The 21,126-nt window shown below is 33.3% G+C and overlaps 1 protein-coding gene across 2 annotated transcripts; it reads right to left on the bottom strand.

Moving 5' to 3' along the window:
• Positions 1–565: 565 nt before the first annotated feature.
• LOC118196539 (cysteine-rich protein 1-like) lies at positions 566–20,351 on the bottom strand. 2 transcript variants are annotated; one of them, XM_035368001.2, is made up of 5 exons: positions 20,191–20,333; positions 18,424–18,512; positions 5,844–5,938; positions 3,159–3,216; positions 566–871 (listed from the first exon to the last, which is right to left on the bottom strand). In XM_035368001.2, exons 1-5 carry the CDS (start codon positions 20,211–20,213, stop codon positions 828–830), a joined length of 309 nt encoding a protein of 102 aa, XP_035223892.1. In that variant the 5' UTR covers positions 20,214–20,333; the 3' UTR covers positions 566–827. The 2 variants fall into 2 exon arrangements, with proteins under 2 accessions (XP_035223892.1, XP_035223891.1); XM_035368000.2 differs by lacking the exon at positions 18,424–18,512 and having other exon boundaries at positions 20,191–20,351.
• Positions 20,352–21,126: the final 775 nt, after the last annotated feature.

Here is a 21,126-nt window from a genome sequence, read left to right as displayed (position 1 = left end):
GGCGTGTTATTTTACCTTAATGTTAAAAATATTACATATATGCATACCAGATTCTTCCTTATTTTCTTTTTGAATAATATATCGAGATAATATTTGTTAGCAACAATTTGAAAAGTTGTAGAGACATTAGGATTTTTTTGAAGGCCGGAGAGATGAAAAATTAACAACGACTTCGCCGGGAATCGAACCACGGACCTCTGGAATACCGGCCCAGCGTGCTACCGTTACACCACGAAGGCACACTAGGGAAGTGGGAGAAATACCTTATAAAGTGATTTGGAGCACAAAAACGATACAGATAAAAACAAGTTTGAAGAGTAGTAGTATCTGTAGTGCTAAAAATTATGATAGAAAATTTTCAAAGCATCTTAGTAAATCGTAAATATACTAAGGTGTACATTTCGTGTTTCTGAATTAAAAGTTTAGACTTTACGCGGCATTTGAATGAATACTGGAAACCACATTTTTAGGCCATCTCAGCCTATGTAGTGTTTTTATTAAGCAAAATGATAACAGGAAAGTATATATGCATTATAAAAAACCACAATATTAATAATAAGACAAGTGAATTAAAAAAAATTATTCCTATTAATATATAAAAAGACTGTCAGTAAAATTCACAATTGTAAAACTTCGCGACATTCATAAACTCTATTCAAAATTATGAGAAATTATTATTAATAAGCTATGTTTTTAGTACAAAAAGAAACTACTAGTGGATGAAAGGTGAAAAATATGGATCACAGTTATTCAGCCTCCAATTGTTACTATGAGTATATTATACTACTAATGAGTTAGTATACAGATAATCGCTTCCATTGTCAATGCTATTTCTTGTATTGGTAACTTTCCGTTCCTCCACGGCCAAATCCTATTAGAAAAAAAATAATAAGGACGTTTACATACATATCTATATTACTGAGATAAGTCTAAAATTAAAATTTTACTTAATATTCTTTTTAAATGCATATAAAGCTACAATTAGCAGTAATTAGTAAATACTTGAAAGAGCTAAGAAAAGGACAATTGATAATTAAAAATCTAGCATAAAAATTACTAATTAAATTTAATTTATCGAATCATTTTGATTATTCGACCCGGATTCATCTGCAGGAAAATAAAATGTCAAATTGAATGAAAAAGAGCAATTAAAAAGTATTAGCAATTAAAAGTATTAAGCAAGTATTAGCAAGTATTAGCAATTAAAAACTACAGATAATTAAATTTATAAAATTAATTATTGATAACTAAATGAAATTGACTTCAATTTTTGAAAAAAAAAAAAAAAAAAAAACATGCGAAAAAAAATTTTCAGTTGTAAAATGATGGATTCTAATAAAGAAATTACTTTCTTCTTAACAATAATATGGAATTATACGTTGTAGAGAATAGAAATCATTAATATAATGAGAACATCTAATAAAAAAAATTTGATGTATAATAGCGCATGACTTCCTTGTACGGAATATTAAATTATACGCATTTTTTGCGCATTTCATTTAAACTTATTAAATTCCACTTTGTAGATAGCGCATAAACCACAATAGAATAAATGCATTCTTTAAAATTCACTATATTTATTTGTCATAGCGACACTCTGGCGTCAGGTTCACTTAATATATCATTCATTTTATAACTCAGAATGCGAAAAATTAATATCATCTTAAGAATTATCTAATCGTTGCCACATGTTCTATTCAAATACTGTAATAAGTCTAAAACGATACATAAAAGAAATTAAACAAATAAAAAAGAAACAGTTTTTCACAGACGATTCAGCGCCGCTTGCCTAATGCGCATGCGCTACTCGTAAACATTCTCCCTTGTCCGAGTCAGACTGGAGACAATATTTGCTGCTAATACGAAACATTATTTCCTCGAATTTCGTTACAGATATATTTCTCATTTAATTAATTCAGTTCTCAATTCGCGTCAAGGCAAAAATACACAAAACCTCAAAATATCCTCATTAAAAATTGAAAGACGTAGGAAAACATAAAACACCAAATACTGTTAAAAGAATTTTAAAAGAATACAATTAAAATAAGAGTTTCTAAGCGAGAGCAGGCAATTCAGCCAGCAGGCAAAATTTCAGATTTTTCAGGTATAAATGGGTATATATATGTGACGTATCAGCTTTTGTCCAGAATAAATAGATCGTTGAAGAAATATAGATGTAGTAGTAGCTTAAATTATCAGACGATAAGTTTAAAAAACAGGATCCATTTATTATTATTCAGGAGAAATAGCAATTACAAAATCAGATATCAGGAGTAAATAAAAAGAATTACTAAAAACGTTTTGTATGAAGTTTACTGCATCGTTGCATTAAAAAAAAGCCCCGATATTCTTTTGCGAGTCCTTTTATAATCTCTTCCAAGAAATGACGTCAGCCTCGTCAGCCAATCCAGTTCGCTTTAAATATTTGCATAACATTCTATAACTGTTCGTGTACAAAAGGCGGGAAAAACAACTTGACTACGGGGCTGTGAATTTAATTCCACGTACTTTCAAATAAGAGACCGTCGCCATTAAAAATGAAAACAACATACAGTTAGAATTTTAAGCGTATTCTTCACTATGGAATTTTATTATTACATATATATATATATTTTGGTGCAGCCGATTGTAACCAAAAAGGGAGGTGCACATCTACATGTTATAGCAGTCCTACATATAAAATTTCAAAGTTCTGAGGTTATTTTATTTTTAGTTATGCGACATACATACATACGTACATACAGATGCCACGAAAAAAACTTCTTTTGAATCCATTTTAAATCAGTTTTATATTTCGTTTGTGGAAAAAGAGTCCTTTGTTCTGTTTAAAACATGCCCTGCTTACATTTTAGATGACCACAGAACAAGTATCCAGATCCCCCATAAATTTACAGTTTCGTGACCATCGTGATCCTCCGACTTCAGAGATGTCCCCTCATTAAATTGTATTCGATAGCGGTCAAAATGAACATTTTGATTGAAATATGGTACCCGAAACTTTTCGTGATTGCAATACTTCCTTTACTTCATACAAGGACATAAAATACTTCCTTTTTAGTTCGTACAAGGAAGTAAAAAGTGAAAGAAAAGGAAAAAGTAAGAAACATTACTTGAAAATATTACTTTTGTTGTTAAAAACTAATATAAATTACACTTACCTCCCGGGCCAAAAAGTGCTCCGTAACAGGGATTATTACAATAAGGTTTCCCTTCATGCTAAGGGGAAAAATATTGGATTAATAGCAAAATATATTCTATAACGGTAGAAATCGTCAACACAGTAACAATAATGGTATTTTATACAATTTAATATAACATGTATATACAGAGATATAACAGTACTAGAAAGCCCGGCGGTCATACAAAATGACCGCTGTTCTAGATATTATAAATTGTAATTAAAATGATTTGTGCAAAGGTATCTGCTAATAAGAACCACCGCTAGTTCAATGAATAAAGGTGATTTAAATAATAAAATGTTAAATCACATGTCAAAGATCTCTTTGTACACAAGAGTTCTTGTGTAGATCTTTCCATCATTTTTAAGCTCCTCTTGCAGAGGACCATCCATTATTTTTAATTTTACGTCCGTTCTTTCACGAACTCTTGAACAGGCAACATAAAGTTGACCGTGTCCAAATGCAGGCTCAAGTCAAAAAATACCACCACGCTTAAGCGTTTAGCCCTGAGACTTATGGATGGTCATAGCAAAAGCAAGTTTTATAGGAAATGGTCTACGTCTGAATTGAAACGGCAACCCTGTGCTGTGGCAATTTCACCCCCATTGGCTAGTACAGTTACGCAAGCAAACAATAAACTATCGACGACAAACAGACACTTAAGCCGCATATAATAAAGCTATTTATTTATTTCATTTCATTTGTTTTTTCATCGTTGCCGGTTTTTGCCGGTTTCATATTTCCGAATACTATTATATATAGATGTTAAATTTATTTATGAAATGTTAAATGCACGTGCTCTTGTATTTTCAATTTTTCCGGCTTAGCTTTCTCATAATATTCGTCACGCGCTGCACTGCAGGGGGAATAAAACAATTTACAGTTACGCAAGCAACCAATAAACTATCGGCGACAAACACTTAAGCTGCATATATATAAGATACGTCTGCTTTGAAATACGGCCAACTTGGCATACGTTTTATTTGGAAGCGAAAATTTTTGTTTTGTTAAAATTTTGATAAAAATTTTGATATTTCTTTGAAATACATACATATATATACATATATTTATATACTTTTGGTGCGGCCGATTGCAACCAAAATAGGAGATGCACATCTACATATTATAGCAGTCCTATATACAAAATTTTAACGTTCTGAGGCTACTCCTTTTTGAGTAATGAGAGATACATACGTGCGTACGTACGTACAGACGCCACGAAAAAAAAATCTCTTTTGAATCCATTTTAAACCAGTTTTATAATTCACCCTAGACTTGTTTATCTCTTTCGTGACAATGCTACGCTTGCCCATGCGCATCAGTACGCCTGTCAGTAAACAGCCTGTTAAAATTCAGAGTTATCAATCAATTATAACGCTGAATTTTAACCTTGCAGAGTACACATTTAGTTTTACTAATAAGTTTTTTATGCTAATTTCTCGCTTTCTGTTTTCCTGCCGGAATGCTAATTTCTAGTTCGCGCCTATTCAAATGAGGTAGAAAGAGACAGTATTTAAAGGAAAATTTTAGTGGGTAGAATCAGAGCGTGTTCTGCCTGTTGAAGGCCACGTTTGGTACATTGAGTTTTGAGCTAAGCCGTAAATGCTGGCTGATTCTGTAAGCACAAGCAGTGCCTTCTATAATTTTTTTGTCTGGGTTAAATGAAAGGGCCCTTCCCACGTGTCTCTCTTAATTCTAAACACTTAGGTAGAGTCTCATAATTTGTGTTACCCGAGCGTGTGATGATTGATAATCTGCTTTTGTGTGTTTTCGCGTGAAGGTTTTGTAAATTCGTTAACAAAAAGTTTTAAGAAAGTTAATGAGAAGAATCAAGCAACGAAGAAAATGGTTAGGATCATATCAACACGGAGGTGGAAAAAAAAAGAGAATGCTGAAAAATATGAATTACGTAAGTTCAAATATGAATACTTGTAATAATAATAGCACAGATAGAATAATAAAACATTTTACAAGATACTAGATTAATATACATCGTGACTAACATGGGAACGTTGTAAGTCGCGTATTTGAAAAGCGAAAAAGTACATAACGCCATTCTATAAAAATATTGCATGTTTTTAGTAAGATTTATCATGAATTAAATGCAAATTTGTTTACATCAACCAGATGAAAAGAAAAAAAGTATATATTTTTAAAAATTGCATCTGTTGCTTTTTAACAAGACAAAGTTTGTTAATCAATAACAGATAAAATTTGAAAGATAAATAAATGTCTTACATATTTCTTCAGTGGCAACAGATTCGAATGAAAAGTGAAACGACGCATTTACAGTGGACGACATTTAAAGTGAATCAACGTAAAATCATATTTCGAGACTAACAGTCTGATTGGACTAAGATAACATGTTTTCGAGATGATAGATATTTCGAAATTCAGAAAAGAATAAATGGGATTGTCTATAAGAAGCATAAAATACTAGATAAACATATTTAACTTTTTGTTACAGTGAATTTGACTTAATAATATTTGTGACAAAGCACTTCCAGAAATTCTGATTCTCTATCTGCGCATAGTTCTTTCCCTCCCCTCCTCCTTTAATAAGACTTATAATTTCGGAAAGTATAGATGAGAATCTTCATGAAAGTGACAAGTTTTATTTCATGATGTCATAAGACTAAAATGGCAACTGTTTCTTATTCTTACCTCGGCATGTGACCCGGGTGTCAAGGTCTTATTGCATTTTTCACACCTCAGACATCCTCTATGCCAGTCTTTCCCCAATGACGTCATCCGTTCGGCTATTGAAGAAACAGACGAGATTCGTAACCAAACATAAAAAAGAAAGAGATAATTATTATAACAAAGAAAAAATCTCTGGCTAAGAATTAAAAAAAAAAAAAGAAAAAAGAAAAAAAAGAAAACAGACAGACAGACGCGCAAGATTTTAACAGTATAGAAAAAAAAAAAAAAAATCTGAAAGGTGTCAGATTTTAAATTATGTCCAAAGGGGCGTAATTTTAACGTTTTGTGTGTTATTTATTAAATATCACATTCTTTGCACTTAAACCATAAAATTCAGTTCAATAGCAATGTCGCAAAATAATTTTAAAATAAGCGTAACTTTAGAATGTCCTTTAATATAAAACAACACCTCTTACCAAATGTTATTAAGAATCCCGGATAAAGTGAGTCTATAAATAAATCAATTTATTACACTGATGGGCAACTTATAATAAATGGTGGTAATTTACAATAAATAATGGAAGATAAATTAAAGCCATTGCCATTAACAGTTACTGATCTTTGATTTTATCGGGAAAACGTTTATTTAAAACAATAATATCTCTTCCAAAATTTGATTAAAAATATTCTGTTTCGAAATATGCAATACATATCAATTTTTTAATAAATTACAAACATGTTGCAAGCGTTCATTAAAATTATCGTTTACATTTGTTGTTAATTAAACATAATCTAAATTATATTGCTACTGATTTTTTTTCACAGAGAAATGATTTTAGTGCAATTATATGTGAAACTGTTGTATTTTTTTCTGTTTAATGTAACATTGAAGTCTAGAGAGATAATACGTTGCCGAAAAATAAACAATACGAGGGTTAAGTTGTAGAGTAATTAGGTTAATTGGAAGTAGAAAAGATGCAAAATATGCAACCGCCTTCGCCGGGAATCGAACCACGGGCCTCTGGAATACCGGCTCAGTGTGCTACCGTAACACCACGAAGGCACGCTAGGGAAGTGGGTTCCCTTTTTAAAGGGCGACTAGGGTTTTAGGGGACCTAGTTGCCAAATCCTGGGTGCGGAGAATCATCATCCACGACCCTTTTAGTTCGGGCGCCACCTGTAGAGTCATTAGGTTAATTGGAAGCAGAAAAGATGAAAAATATGCAACCGCTTTCGTCGGGAATCGAACCACGGTCCTCAGGAATACCGGCCCAGCGTGCTACCCGTTACACCACGAAGGCACGCTAGGGAAGTGGGAGAAATACCTTATAAAGTCAATTTCAAATTGCGTAAATGGCTATCTCGCCAAACTCGCAACGATTTTGGCGACTAATTTTTATCGCCAAATTTTGCTAGAAACCGCCCAAAGTCGCCGAACTCGGCGACCATTTGACGACATTATGGTGCGGTTCCTGTATAACCATAATGGTATAGTAATTGAGCAACTGTAATTGACGTTCTGTGTAACCGTGTAACCGAAAATACTAGAAATATCTCGGCAGCCGGATGGAAACTATATAAGAACAGAGAAAGAGCATCTGCCCTCAGTAGTTGTTGTTAGTTCAGATGTGAGTTCTGACTACTGAGATATCTCCCTTTTAGCTTCGCTTTTTTAATGCGCTTTGCACTGCGTTGTGTTTAACGTTCTAAGTGTAATTACTGATGGTACTCTGTGATACTGTGTGAAGAGTTGTATGACTGTTTTTGTAGAAAGTTCCAGAACTCTAAAGTAGTTCTTTTGATATAATAAATGTTATCTACCTCTCTGTGGACCTGTGTGCATTCAATCTATTACCCAAAAGTACACCAAAGTATACAACAGTATCAATTAGATGGATTATAAAACCAGCGAAACTTGAATTTAATAGAAAAAAGTCATTTTATATCGTTCAATTAACTATGTAATGAGACTATAACTTGAAAATCAAATTAAACATCTTATATCGCATTATAAGGTATTTTTTCCCTTCTTCCAGCATGCCTTCGTACCGTAACGGTTAGCACACTCGACACGTTTTCTAGAGGTCCAGGGTTCGAGTCTCCGCGAGGGCATTGCTCATTTTTCACATCTCCTGCCTTAAAAAAAAAAAACTAACGATTCCACTGTGGCGCCCGAAATGATAGGTGATGAATGATAATTCTTCACCACCAAGATTTGGCAACTAGGTCCCCTAGTCCCCAGCCGCCCGTTAAAAGGGGGAGTATATAAGGTATTTTCTCCCTCCTTCGAGAATGCCTTCGTGGTGTAACGGTAGCACACTCGGCGCTTATTCGAGAGGTCCAGCTTCGAGTCTCGGGTAGGGCATTGATCCCTTTCCATGTCCTCCTACTTCAAAAAAACCTAATACCAAATAGAGCTCTTCTTACAACTGGCTATTTGCAAAGTTGCTTTAAAGATAAATTTAAGATCTTATTCAGCCATATTAGCTAAATTGTAAGGATGATAAATGAGTAGTGGCGTAACATAGCGTAACGTAACGTAAATTTTGGAAAGAGTCCCCTGGTAACAACATTTTTAACTTCAGAAATGTACTGGGGCCATTCTTCTTTAACGTATTTCTTTTATCGCATTACCCATCGAACACACTGTCGCCGATCAAAGAAAAAGAATATGCAAATTAGATGTTATTCAGGGAACACAATAAAGCTTCTAGGGCGAGGTCCTACTTCCTTGTATCAAATTAACAAAGCTGAAACAATTAGAACATTATATTTGACGCTTAGATTCCCAGGATATAAATAGAATAGTTTAAGGGTGACTACTAATACTCCCCCTTTTAAAGGTTATTGGATAAAAGCTAATTTTCTTGTACACTGAAAATGTTTGTTCTTTCGTTTTCATTCTGAACATATCGCTTCTAAATTTAACATCCTCAGTGCGTTGAAAGATATCATATAATCTGTCATAACTGTGATAAAAGCCCACTCGATCTTGAAGAAATATTCTTATTTTGGACCTCAAGAAGGACTTCATCAGAGTGCTTCCAAAATTTTAGAGCGTTACGTTACACCAGTGGTGCCCAACCTTTGGCCTCTCGCGAGCATATTTCCAAAACATCAACATTTTTGTTAAAGATATTTCCAATCTTACGTGATAGATATGAAATATTAATTTCGGCAAATGGGTTCGAGATGAATAATAATATTGCTTGAACTTTGTGGAAATCAAAGAAGCGGAGTTTTTTTTTTTTTCCTTTGAGAACATACAGACTCCCCGTGCACCACATATGTACAACACGGGGCTTACAGAAGTAAGTTAACTAGAACATTAAAGGTTACATGTATAAATAAACATTAAAAATTACATGCATAAATAAAGCGAACAAAAGCAGAGAACAGCAGTCTGGACTTCACGAAAACAGATAAGTTCACTGGCCAAGTCACTCCGAACATTTTCAAATCGTTCTGTAAGCATAATCTAGGGCCATCAAATGTAGGGCACGAGAAAATCAAATGTTCCACATCCTGAGGAACTCTTTTTGAACATTCACATAAATTGTTTGATCGTAGATTAAAACGAAACAGATAACTTGCAAATTTACCGTGACCAGATAAAAACTGAGACACTTTAAAATTTAACGAGAGGAAAGACTCGGAATTCAGTCTATGGTAAATAAAAGGAAGGAACATTTTGGTGACTTCAGCATTACAAGATGAAACGTATTCCTCATTCCACATAGCTAAAAGCTTTTTATAATGAAAGGACTTCCAATAACTCTTTGGAATGCTAATGTTGATATCAATGGGTAAATTTAAGGCATCTTTAGCTAAGAAATCAGCTCTTTCATTTCCGTAGAAACCATCATGAGCGCACACATAAGCAAAGCAGATTTCAATACCTCTAATTCTAAGTGAACTAACAGTTACTAGGGTTTCGATAACTAATTTATCGCAGCTGGTAATACTGTTCAAAAGTTGAAGAGAAGAAAGAGAATCAGAACAAATAAGGTACTTTGAGGATGTTGTCCCATGATCCTGGATCTATTTGACGGCAAGATAAATGCACAGAAGTTCTGCTTGAAAAACTGTACATTCATTCCGTATACGATGTCTAAGAAAACAAATCTCGGAATGGCCTCAAAGAAGCGGAGTTCAAAATTATTTTTCAGTGTATATAGGTTTTCCGAGTATTTCTCTGTTTCAATTGCATTGTGGTTATTCATATGCCTTGATAAATTCTGAAAATGGGTGAAATTGTTTTCTTTCATCTGATTTATCCACAAATTTAACTTTATCTGAAAAGCAATTATAGTCCCAGTCAGTTGAAAAAGGATTATTTCTTTTCCTTGGAGATCTTCGTTCAGTTTCTTCAGTTTAGCTGTTATATCCGTGAGAAAACACAGATCGGATAACCAATTATTATCATCCGATTCTTTATAACTTTCGTTTCCGGATTCCCAAAACTGCTTTATTGGTGAAAGAAGTTCTACAAATCGTTGAAGTACTTTTCCCCTGCTGAGCCATCTAACATCGGAATGAAGCAATAGGATTCCATGTTCGCTATCAAGTTTATCAGTTAGCAATCAATTTTATTTTATAACGTCTTGTAAGGTATCGCTTATGACTATAAATGCTTACCATATTTTAACATTATGAAACATAAATGAATGGTTATTTTTAAAATATTTTTTGTTCATATGTATCTAATTGGGCTCGCGAGCACGAGGTTGGGCACCTCTGCATTACACTATTAAGTATTTGTCAGTTGGCAACTATTTGCATTCTGCTAGATGTAAGATCTTTAATGTATCATCTGTGCAGCCTTACAAACAGCGAAATTTTAAAGTACTGTCTTTCATACTATCGTAATATTTTTATCTGTTAAATTGTAATTATACTGACGTATCTGTACTGTAATTTTACCAACAAAATAAAGTTTTAAAAATAATAAAAGAACTGCTTCATTACGTAAATTGTTGTGTAGCAAAATTCCTTTAATTATTTTAATTACTGCTTATCAAAATTTAATTTATTAACTATCTTAAATTTATGCTACACAACGTATATTTCAATTAATTATTTGTACTGTTTGGTTTAATTTTAGTTGGGATTTTCTGTACGAAAGATTGGTAACTTCTTTTCACACGTTACTTGCAAACGCGCTGAAACACGTTACTACGTATTAAACAATTTCAGTAACGCGCTGAAACACGTTACTACGTATTGTTACTTTAATTATACTGACGTATCTGTACTGTAATTTTACCAACAAAATAAAGTTTTAAAAATAATAAAAGAACTTCTTCATTATGTAAATTGTTGTATAGCAAAATTCCTTTAATTATTTTAATTACTGCTTATCAAAATTTAATTTATTAACTAACCTAAATTTATGCTACACAACGTGTATTTCAATTAATTATTTGTACTGTTTGGTTTAATTTTATTTGGGATTTTCTGTACGAAAGATTGGTAACTTCTTTTCACGCGTTACTTGCAAACGCGCTGAAACACTTAACAAAATCTTTATTTTTAACTTTAGAAAGATCTATAGTAGGGAAAATTAACTAGGGATAAATTCCCCCGTGATAGGGAATTTCATATTTTCAGGTGGGAACACGGTCGGCCTTTTGTTTAGCTGTTAAATAAACTTTAGTTTTATAAATATTAAAAAAAGATTTCATTTATAAATAGAAAAAATATTACTTTTACTCAAGTTTCGGTGTTTATCAACAACGTCTATGGCTTTCTGTTGTTTAATTTATAAACACACCTTAAAAAATAATCTAAATTCAAATCAATCTATGCTGCGGAGGGGGAGGGAACAGTTCTATATCTCCCGTTCAACTGGGCCGATTGACGAAATTCAAATAGCATTTTTCATGTCTCGAAAACACGACTTAGGGGATATATATTAGATTTATATATAGCACTGATCTAATATAGGTATTGTGACACAAAATCGGACTTTTTCTGAAATGATATGCCAATTTGTTTCCATATTTCGATTCTACGACTCAAATTATGCCTAAATATTAAATTTTGTGAAATTTGATGAGAAATTTAAAATTTTATCTTAGCTCATTTTTTTTTCATTTTATGCCAAGAATAATTTACTTGGCGAAATTTTTAATTTTTAGTAACCTATTTTCTTTGTGCAGGAATGGGAAAAAGGATTCATCATTCATACTTTCAAATAATTTTAATAAAGTGCTTAAAGCACATTTGGCGTTATTATGGCTTATAACAAATATGCCAAGTTTCAAAACGCTTTACTATATAAATTCACTTATATCTTCACAAATTTTGAATTAAAAAAAAAACTCTAATTTTTTTGCAAATATGCTTAAAAATACATCTTCTTTAAGATGATGTTAATTATTTTATAAATTATAACTGAAAACATTTTACGAAAAATTTATAAAAAATATTTAAAAATACAAATTTTAAAATTAAATCAAATCTGGAAGAAGAAATCAAGTACGTTTAATAAAAAAGCAATACTAATAAATATATATATATATAATTCTATTAACATCGAGAAGCTACTTTTTAAAAACTATTGTGCGATTTTTACAAAAAATTGCAGTTTTACATAATTTGGATAGTAAAATCGAAATATGCAAAAAAATTAGCATGTCATTTCAGAAAAGGTTCGATTTTTTGTCAAAATAACTCTATTAGAACAATGCTATACATAAATCTAATATGTATCCTAAGTCACGCTTTTGAGACAAAAAAAAAAGCAAGTTGACTTTTGTCAATCGGCAGAGTAGAACGGGAGATACAGAACTGTCTCCCCCCTGTTTTTTGCTCAGTGTATATGTTTGTTTGTTTATGTGATTACGGCAAAGCCTCGAGGGCTATCTGCCTAAGGGGAGGGATTCCTTCGTGGAAGACGTTCTAAGGAAAACTTGCTCGTATACACGTTACGTATGGAGAAAACCACGAAAACGCCCATGCAGCCAGCACGTCGCGGTATTCGAGCCTCGGACGGAACTACCAGTGTTCAGCGACTTTACCGCTCGGCCGTTGGTGGGCCCCAATATACATGTGTTTTTCGAGTTACGGAAAGGAGAAGGGGGATAATCTTATGGCAATAGCGAAAGAGGTGCATTGTTAGTATATACACTCTTAGACAAAAAAAAAAAAAAAGTAAAATAGTAATAAAAAAATCTGAAATGTTTCAGATTTTAAATTACGTCCAAAGGGACTTTTTTTAACGTTTTGAGTGTTACCTTTATTTATTAAATATCATGTTCTTTGCACTTAAACCATAAAATTCAGTTCAAGAGCAATATCGCAAAATAATGTTAAATTAAGCATATCTTTAGAATTTCCGATATACACAGTCTCGCGAGCTGGAGATAAAAGTATTTTTTTTCTATATAACGTTGCCATTTCTCGCTTTTAAAGCATTGAGTTTGTAAATCAAAAATTCGTTAAAGTTTTACAAAATATAAAATCTATAATAAAACAAATTCCAAATTTGGGATTTCAGATGCCCATATTCGCAGTAGGATTTCGTCATTCAAAATTCCATGGCTCTATGTACCATTGTTTTATCACAATGCGAGAAATAGACAATCATTTATGCAGATTTTTCATTATTTAATTTCTTCAAATATAATGCAGGACTCTAACATTTTGTGGCAACAGTTTGAAAAGTGAACCGACGTTTATGAGTCCGACGCAAAATCGCAAAACGAAAACAATAGTCCTTCAGGGACAAAGCCCCTTTGGACTAAAAAAAAAAAAAAAAAAAAAAAAAAAAAAAAAAAAAAAAAAACACGACGCACCAAGAAGGAGTTATCCGAATTGGTCCAAAATCGGTACAAGTAATGTACATGTACAGAAAAACAAATGATTACAGTTTGAGAAAAATTGGATGATTTATTGAAGTGATAGAGCTTCACAAAGTGAAAAAGTCAGTAACGAGCTTGTCCACCTCTGGCCCTTATGTAAGCAGTTATTCGGCTTGGCATCGATTGATAGAGGTTGCGGATGTCCTCCTGGGAGATATCGTGCCAAATTCTGTCCAACTGGCGTGTTAGATCGTCAAAATCCCGAGCTGTTTGGAGGTCCCTGCCCATAATGCTTCGAACGTGCTCAATAGGAGAGAGATCCGGCGACCTTGCTGGCCAAGGTAATGTTTGGCAAGCACTAAGGAAAGCAGTAGAAACATGTGCAGTGTGGGGGCGGACATTATCTTGCTGAAATGTATGCCCAGGGTGGCATGACATGAAGAACAACGGGCCTTAGAACTTCGTCAACGTACCGCTGTGTGTAAGGTTGCGACGGATGCCAACCAAAGAGGCATCCGTCCATGAAATGGCACCCCAGACCATCACTTCTGGTTGTCGGCCTGTCTGCCGGAAGACAGTCAGGTTGGTATCACATCGCTGTCCGGGGTGTCTTCAGACTCGCCTTCGCTGGTCATCGGGGCTCAGTTCAAAGCGGGTCTCATCACTGAAGATTATTCTACTCCAGTCAGTGACATTCCAGTGCGAATGAGCCCGACAGCACTGCAAACGGGCTTGACGTTGTACAGAGGTCAATGCTAGTTGGCGCAAGGGGCGCCGTGATTTCAACCCCCTTTCTGTGAGCCGTCTGTGAATGGTCCTTGCGGTCACTGAAGCACTCGTTGCAGGTACAATTGATGATAATGATGCATCTGGGGCTGTGAGTGCCACTCTGACGATTTCTCGGTTTCACGTTCTGTCGTTTCTCTAGGCCTACCGCTTCCTTTTTGACGTTGTGTGCGGCCATGTTTCACTCATTCCTGCCAACATCGTCTAATAGTGGCATCGCTCCTGCTCAAATGTCGAGCTATTCGCCAATAAGACCAACAAGCTTCTTTGACCTCAGTTACACGATCTCTCTCAAATTCTGACAAGTGCGCATATCGTTCGCGCACCTGTATGCGGGGCATAGTTACTGTCTACCAGAGTACACGGAATGAAATTCGTGAAGAATTTATGACCTGGAATTGTAATTTCGCCTCCTAAATATCCTACCAGCTGCGGAGATCAGATGCGCTGTAGCGACAGCCGTGCATTCATTGGCAGCCAAAATGTAAAACTTTGCATTTTCCGTCGAAACCTGTATGCATATCAATTTGTGTCCAATTTGCTTTATAGTCCAAATGGATTTGAATCCCGAAGGACTATTAGTTTCGTTTTGGCATTTTACGTCGGACTCATAAATGTCGGTTCACTTTTCAAACTGTTGCCACAAAATGTTAGAGTCCTGCATTATATTTGAAGAAATTAAATAATGAAAAATCTGCATAAATGTATGTATATTTCTCGTATTGTGATAAAACAACGGTACATAGAGTCATCGAATTTTGAATAACGTAATCCTCCAACGAATATGAGCATGTGGAAGACCAAATTTGAAATTTGAAATTTGTTTTAGGATCGATTTCCTATTTTTTAAAACTTTGACGAATTTTTGATTAACAAACTCAAGGATTTCAAAGCGAGCAATGGCAACATTGTGCAGAAAAAACATTTTTATCTCCAGCGCGTGAGTCTCTGTATCGTTAATTCTAAAGATAGGCTCGTTTTAAAACTATTTTGCGATATTGCTGTTGCACTGGATCTTATGGTTTAAGTGCGAGGAACATGATATTTAATAAAGAAAGGTAACACACAAAATGTTAAAAAACGCCCCTTTGGACGTAATTTAAAATCTGAAACATTTCAGATTTTGTTTTTAATTTTTTTTTTTTGTCTAAGTGTGTATATAATGTGCAGTCTACTCAAAGTTTTCGCTCTCTTAGTTTCAGTTCCGCTATTATGAATTTATCACAAAGCATCTTTGGAAATGCTGACAAAGCACTAACCACAAGCTCTTAAATTTATCCTTCACCTAAACTTTCAAATAGATAGTTCTCAGGAATTGCCATTCTGAAAAACGTAAGATCTTTAAAATCTATTTTTTTACTTCTTCGTACGAAATAAAGAAAATATTGTGATCCGGAAAAAATCCGGTTACCCAAAAAGTTTCGCTCTTTCGACGAAAATATCCATTTTGACCTCTCTCAAATCCATTTGAAAGATGTTTTTGCCTTACTTGTACACACGGTCAGAATTAGGGATTCATTTTTCCAAAACGGATTGAAAAATGGATTTAAAATGGATTCAAAAGAATTTTTTTTTTTTTTTTTTTTTTTTTTTTTTTGTGACGTATGTCTCTATCTCGCATAGCTCAAAAACGAGTAACTATAGAACTCTGAAATTTTGTATATGGAACTACTATAATACCTAGTTGTGAACCTCCCTTTTTCATTGCAATCACCATACGAAACGTATATGTATATATTGTATTTCCTCTCTGTTAGCCGGCTCAGTGAGCTCAATTCTGCATTCTTATATGTTGGTAAATTGTGCATTTTTTGCTTTTAAAGCGCTTGAATTATGTTGTTCCTATGTTCTGGTTAAGGGGTTAAGGGTTTTATGCTTTTAGTTACTCTGCATGCAATAATTGTACAATTATCAGCAATTTAGCAGTTTAAGTGGCGCTAGGCCTAACGAGGTTGCCATTTGTTTAAACTCATAGCAGAGTAGTAAATTCAGTCGGTGCACCAACCTCTGTCTTTCCCCACAGTGGGACCAAAAGTTAACTTTCAGTTTTGTGCAGCAAATATTTTGTCTTCTAGCCCGCTGGCCGAATTGCTAGTTTTAACGTATAAACTTTAATTTTAATTGTAATTTTTTTAAAACTGTTTTTAACTGTGTTTGTTGTTTTATGTTTTTCTGTATTTTACAATTTTTAGTGAAGGTGTTTTTAGTTTTTATGTATTTTTACCACGAAATAAGAACTGAATTAATTGAATGAGAAATATATCTCTAATGAAATTCGAGGAAATAAGTTTAAATGAAGGGCAGCCAAAAATTTATATAATTTAACAGTCATGTGGAAGTCATCATTTGATTTAAACAATCACATGTTATTTAATAAAGCGCCACCACAAGAACTCTTTTTAATAATTTAAATATTTATTGTTTTAATAGTGCGAATATTCATCCAATTTAAATCATTTTCATACACTCATAGTGAATCTGATTAATTTTTATGAATATTTGAAGCCTTATTGTAATTAATAAGAGGGTTTTTTTAAGCCATGATTAATGACTCGTTACAGAACAGCTTGAATGATAGAAAATAATTCCCTTTCGGCAGGAGCATGTTATAGTTGACTATTTTTGAAGGGAAATCGGCTTTCGTTTACAATATAGACTGGCGCCTCTGAAGCCCATACATACAAGAGCCGGAATACTTTGAGTAAAATACCCCAGAATTTCGGCATTTAGAGAAAGCTCGTGTTGAACAGTATGAATTTAGGCCAGAAAGCATCTTTTAAGCAATTAACTGTCCTTCTTTTATACAAAGAATAAAAAGGTGATATAGAAAATTAACTTATAAGGTATTTTCTTTCTTGTTTCTGCATGCCTTCGTGGTGTAACGGTAGATCACTCGGCGTGTATTCGAGTGGTCCATGTTCGAGTCCCCCTAGGGCATTGCTCATTCCTACTTCAAAAATCTTAAGGACTCTACATTGGCGCCTGAACTAAAAAAGTGGTGGATAATGATTCTTCACCACCAGGATTTGGTGACTGGGTCCCCTAATATCCAGTCGCCCTATAAAGGGGGAAATATATAAGGTACTTTCTCCCTTCTTTTTGCATGCCTTTGTGGTGATAAGGTTAGCACACTCGGCGCGTATTCGAGCGGTCCAGGTTCGAGTCCCACAGAGGACATTGCTGAATTTTCGTGAACTTTTACTTTAAGTATAACCTAATGACTCTGCAAACTTGCAAACTGAAAACTTCAGCTAGCAAATTATTTTTGTATTTGGTATAGCAAATTATTTTGTATCTTTTCTCATAACTATAAGATTATTCCTTAACTATAAGATTATTAGTTAGAAGATTGTTTAATATAAGATTGTTAATATTTTTATTATTTTATTTATTAATTACTTTTAGTAGATCTTTAATATTTATATTTAGTCTACATTCTACAGAGCCCACCAGCGGCCGAGCAGTAACGTCGCTGAACACTGGTAGTTCGGTCAGAGGTTCGAATCCCGCGAACGGGCTGGCTGCATGGGCGTTTTCGTGGTTTTCCTCATGTGTAACGTGTATACGAGCCAGTTTCCCTTAGAAAGTCCTTCCCGAAGGCATCCCTCCCTTAAGGCAGATAGCCCTCGAGTGCTTTGCCATAATCTAATAAAACCAAACTACATTTTGCATTCTTCTAAATTTATTTAATGTTTATTCTATATTTAGTGTTTTTCTCGTTCTTTTTTAATTTGGCTTAATTATTTCTAAATTATATATGCCGAAATTCTTTAAATGTATAATGACATTTTATATTATATAATTTGCTTATTCTTCAAAATTAATATATAAAAATCAGCAAACACAAACTTTCAACTTAAGTAACAATTCTCTAAATATTTGTTATGAGCTTTATTGTAAACATTGCCATCTATGTAAACACCCCAAGACCTGTATAATATGTCTCTGTATGTCATATGTATATTTGCACAACCATTGTAACTTTGTAAAATTATATTTCAAATAAATACCGCTGATAGCCGATGTTAGATAGTTTCCATCAATAGAACACAAAAGCTGAAAGTCGTAATGATGGTGCAGTTGCTCTGTTGATGGTCTCCTGTATTTGGGAAGATTTTATATTGAAGTCTAACACCTTCAAGAATAGTCTATTATTAAACATTTTAAAAATTCATTCAAATATTCCTATTTTTTAAACAAAAATTGTTTCTGTTATTACCATATTATAAAACTAAAACTTAACCAATATAAGGAACAATGAATAAAAAATGCAACATTTAATACCTTACTTTATTATTAAATCGTAACCGATTAAATATAAAAATTAGTAATAAAATAATACCGAATAATAGCAGCAACCATACATTGATTTCGTTGAATTCCCTTTTCGTTTGACATTGAGCATATTTTTCTCGTACTGCGTTTAAATAATGGAATACTTGGAGATGAAAGTTTAAACATTGCGCGAATTTTAACAACGTTGTTATTGATTTCAGTTAAAGGTAAAAATTTGTCCATTGGAAATGAATGTTATTAACAAAAAAGCACGGTGTTCATAATTCAGTTATGTTTAAGAGCTTTTACGTTATTTCAGTTTCATAACAGGTGTTCCTGACCAACATAACAAAGAGAATCATTCAGGAAATGATGCCAATTATTGCTTTTGAAAAATCCATCATTTAATTTTCAATGACACTTTACAATAAGCGCTATATTATAAATAGTATAAATGAAACATTTTTCTAACATACTACATACAATACATCAGCTGCAAACTTTCTGACAATACACGCACGTTTTTAATACTCTATAATAATAATGACTGAAAATGTTCTAAGTGTACATCTGTATTCTATCCTCTGCATCCAAAATAAAAACGCATATTGATGACTAGTAGAAACTTACAATGATTTTAATAATTCTTAAAAATTATTTTAATTTTGAAGTTTGTCTGTTTATAACATTTTAAACTTTAAAATTAAACATAGAAACCAACGCGAGATCTTTGAAGAGCAAAATTCTTGCTCACGTGAGTTTTAGTTTATTTCTTCAGTAAGGATTTGGTTTCTTGGGTTGGCAACAGTAGATATTACTTTTATTTAACGAAGACATCTGATTCTTTTTTGAAGTATTAAATTGTAATCCTAAATTTATTTAATTCATTAATTAGTAGAAAGAATTAATAGCAATTAATTCATTAATTTTTTATATTATAAATGTATTATAACTGACAATTATACAAGAAAATGTATTATAATTCGCAATCATTTCTGATTTTAAGAATAATAGTTACATCCATTTAAACAAAGAAAATTTTGAATTTTGAAGTTTTTCTGTTTATAATATTTTAGACTTTAAAATTAAACATAGAAACCAACGCGAGATCTTTGAAAAGCAAAATTCTTGCTCACGTGAGTTTTAGTTTATTTCTTCAGTAAGGATTTGGTTTCTTGAGTTGGCAACAGTAGATATTACTTTTATTTAACGAAGACATCTGATTCTTTTTTGAGGTATTAAATCGTAATTCTAAATTTATTTAATTAATTAATTAGTAGAAAGAATTAATAGTAATTAATTAATTAATTTTTTATATTTTAAATGTATTATAACTGACAATTATACAAGAAAATGTATTATAATTCGCAATCATCTCTGATTTTAAGAATAATATTTATACCCATTTAAACAAAGAAAATTATGCTTTCATTATTAGAGTCTAGCCCATGGGCCAGCATTGTTTCATCTACAGAAATATATGTCATTTGGCCAGTACTTACCGAAATACACCGGCTTCTCGCATTTTGGGCAGTTGGGCATGATGACGGTCGGAGGATTTGGCGGAGAATGGCTGGCTTCAAAAGTGACCGTTTACGTGAGAAACTCAACGGTTTATCGCGGGCGGTGACGTAATTAGTTCCGCGTCTGAAACTGGTATTTGCGTAGAGGTGGAGAGAAGTTGCATCTTTTGACATTTTTTTTAATTCACTATTCCCTCCCCCCCCCCCAATCACCAACTGCCGAGGCTTTCCACTTCTCAACTTCCTCTCTTATCAACCGGATGCATTGTTCGATGCGTAGATCCAATGCTACGTTTGATTTATGGGAAGAGAAGAAAAAAAAAAAGAGCCTAAATAATAAAAAAACAACCAAAGCTTTAGGAATTAGCAATGCAATTAAACTGTACAGATAAAAATGCATAAAAAAAACTGAAAGCTTTCAGATTTTACATTACGCCCAAAGGGGCTTTGTTCCTGAAGGACTTGCGATTTTGTGTTGGTTCACTATAAATGTCCGTTTCACTTTTCAAACTCTAAAAACTTTGACGAATTGTTGATTAATAAATTCAAGGATTTCAAAGCGAGCCATGGCAACGTTGTACAGAAAAACATTTTTATCTCTAGCGCGCGAGACTCTGTATCGGAAATTCTAAAGGATAGGCTCAATTTAAAACTATTTTTCGATATTGCTCTTGAACTGAATTTTATGGTGTAAGTGCGAAGAACGTGATATTTAATAAACAAAGGTAACAGCAGACAAAATGTTAAAAAAACGCCCCTTTGGACGTAATTTAAGTGTGTGTGTGTGTGTGTGTGTGTTTCGTAGTGTTGCCATTTCTCGCTTTGAAATCGTCCTGTTTGTTAATCGAAAATTCTTTAATGTCTGACAAAATATGAAGTAAATAATTAAACAAATTCCAAATCCCAAATTAGGGC

Source organism: Stegodyphus dumicola, chromosome 3, assembly GCF_044657685.1.
Source record: "Stegodyphus dumicola isolate Sdum_Otavi_A_Nest chromosome 3, ASM4465768v1".
In the NCBI taxonomy this organism is placed as follows: Eukaryota; Metazoa; Arthropoda; class Arachnida; order Araneae; family Eresidae; genus Stegodyphus; species Stegodyphus dumicola.
The sequence above is the reverse complement of the archived record's forward strand: the minus strand, read 5'-3'. Positions and strand labels throughout refer to the sequence as shown.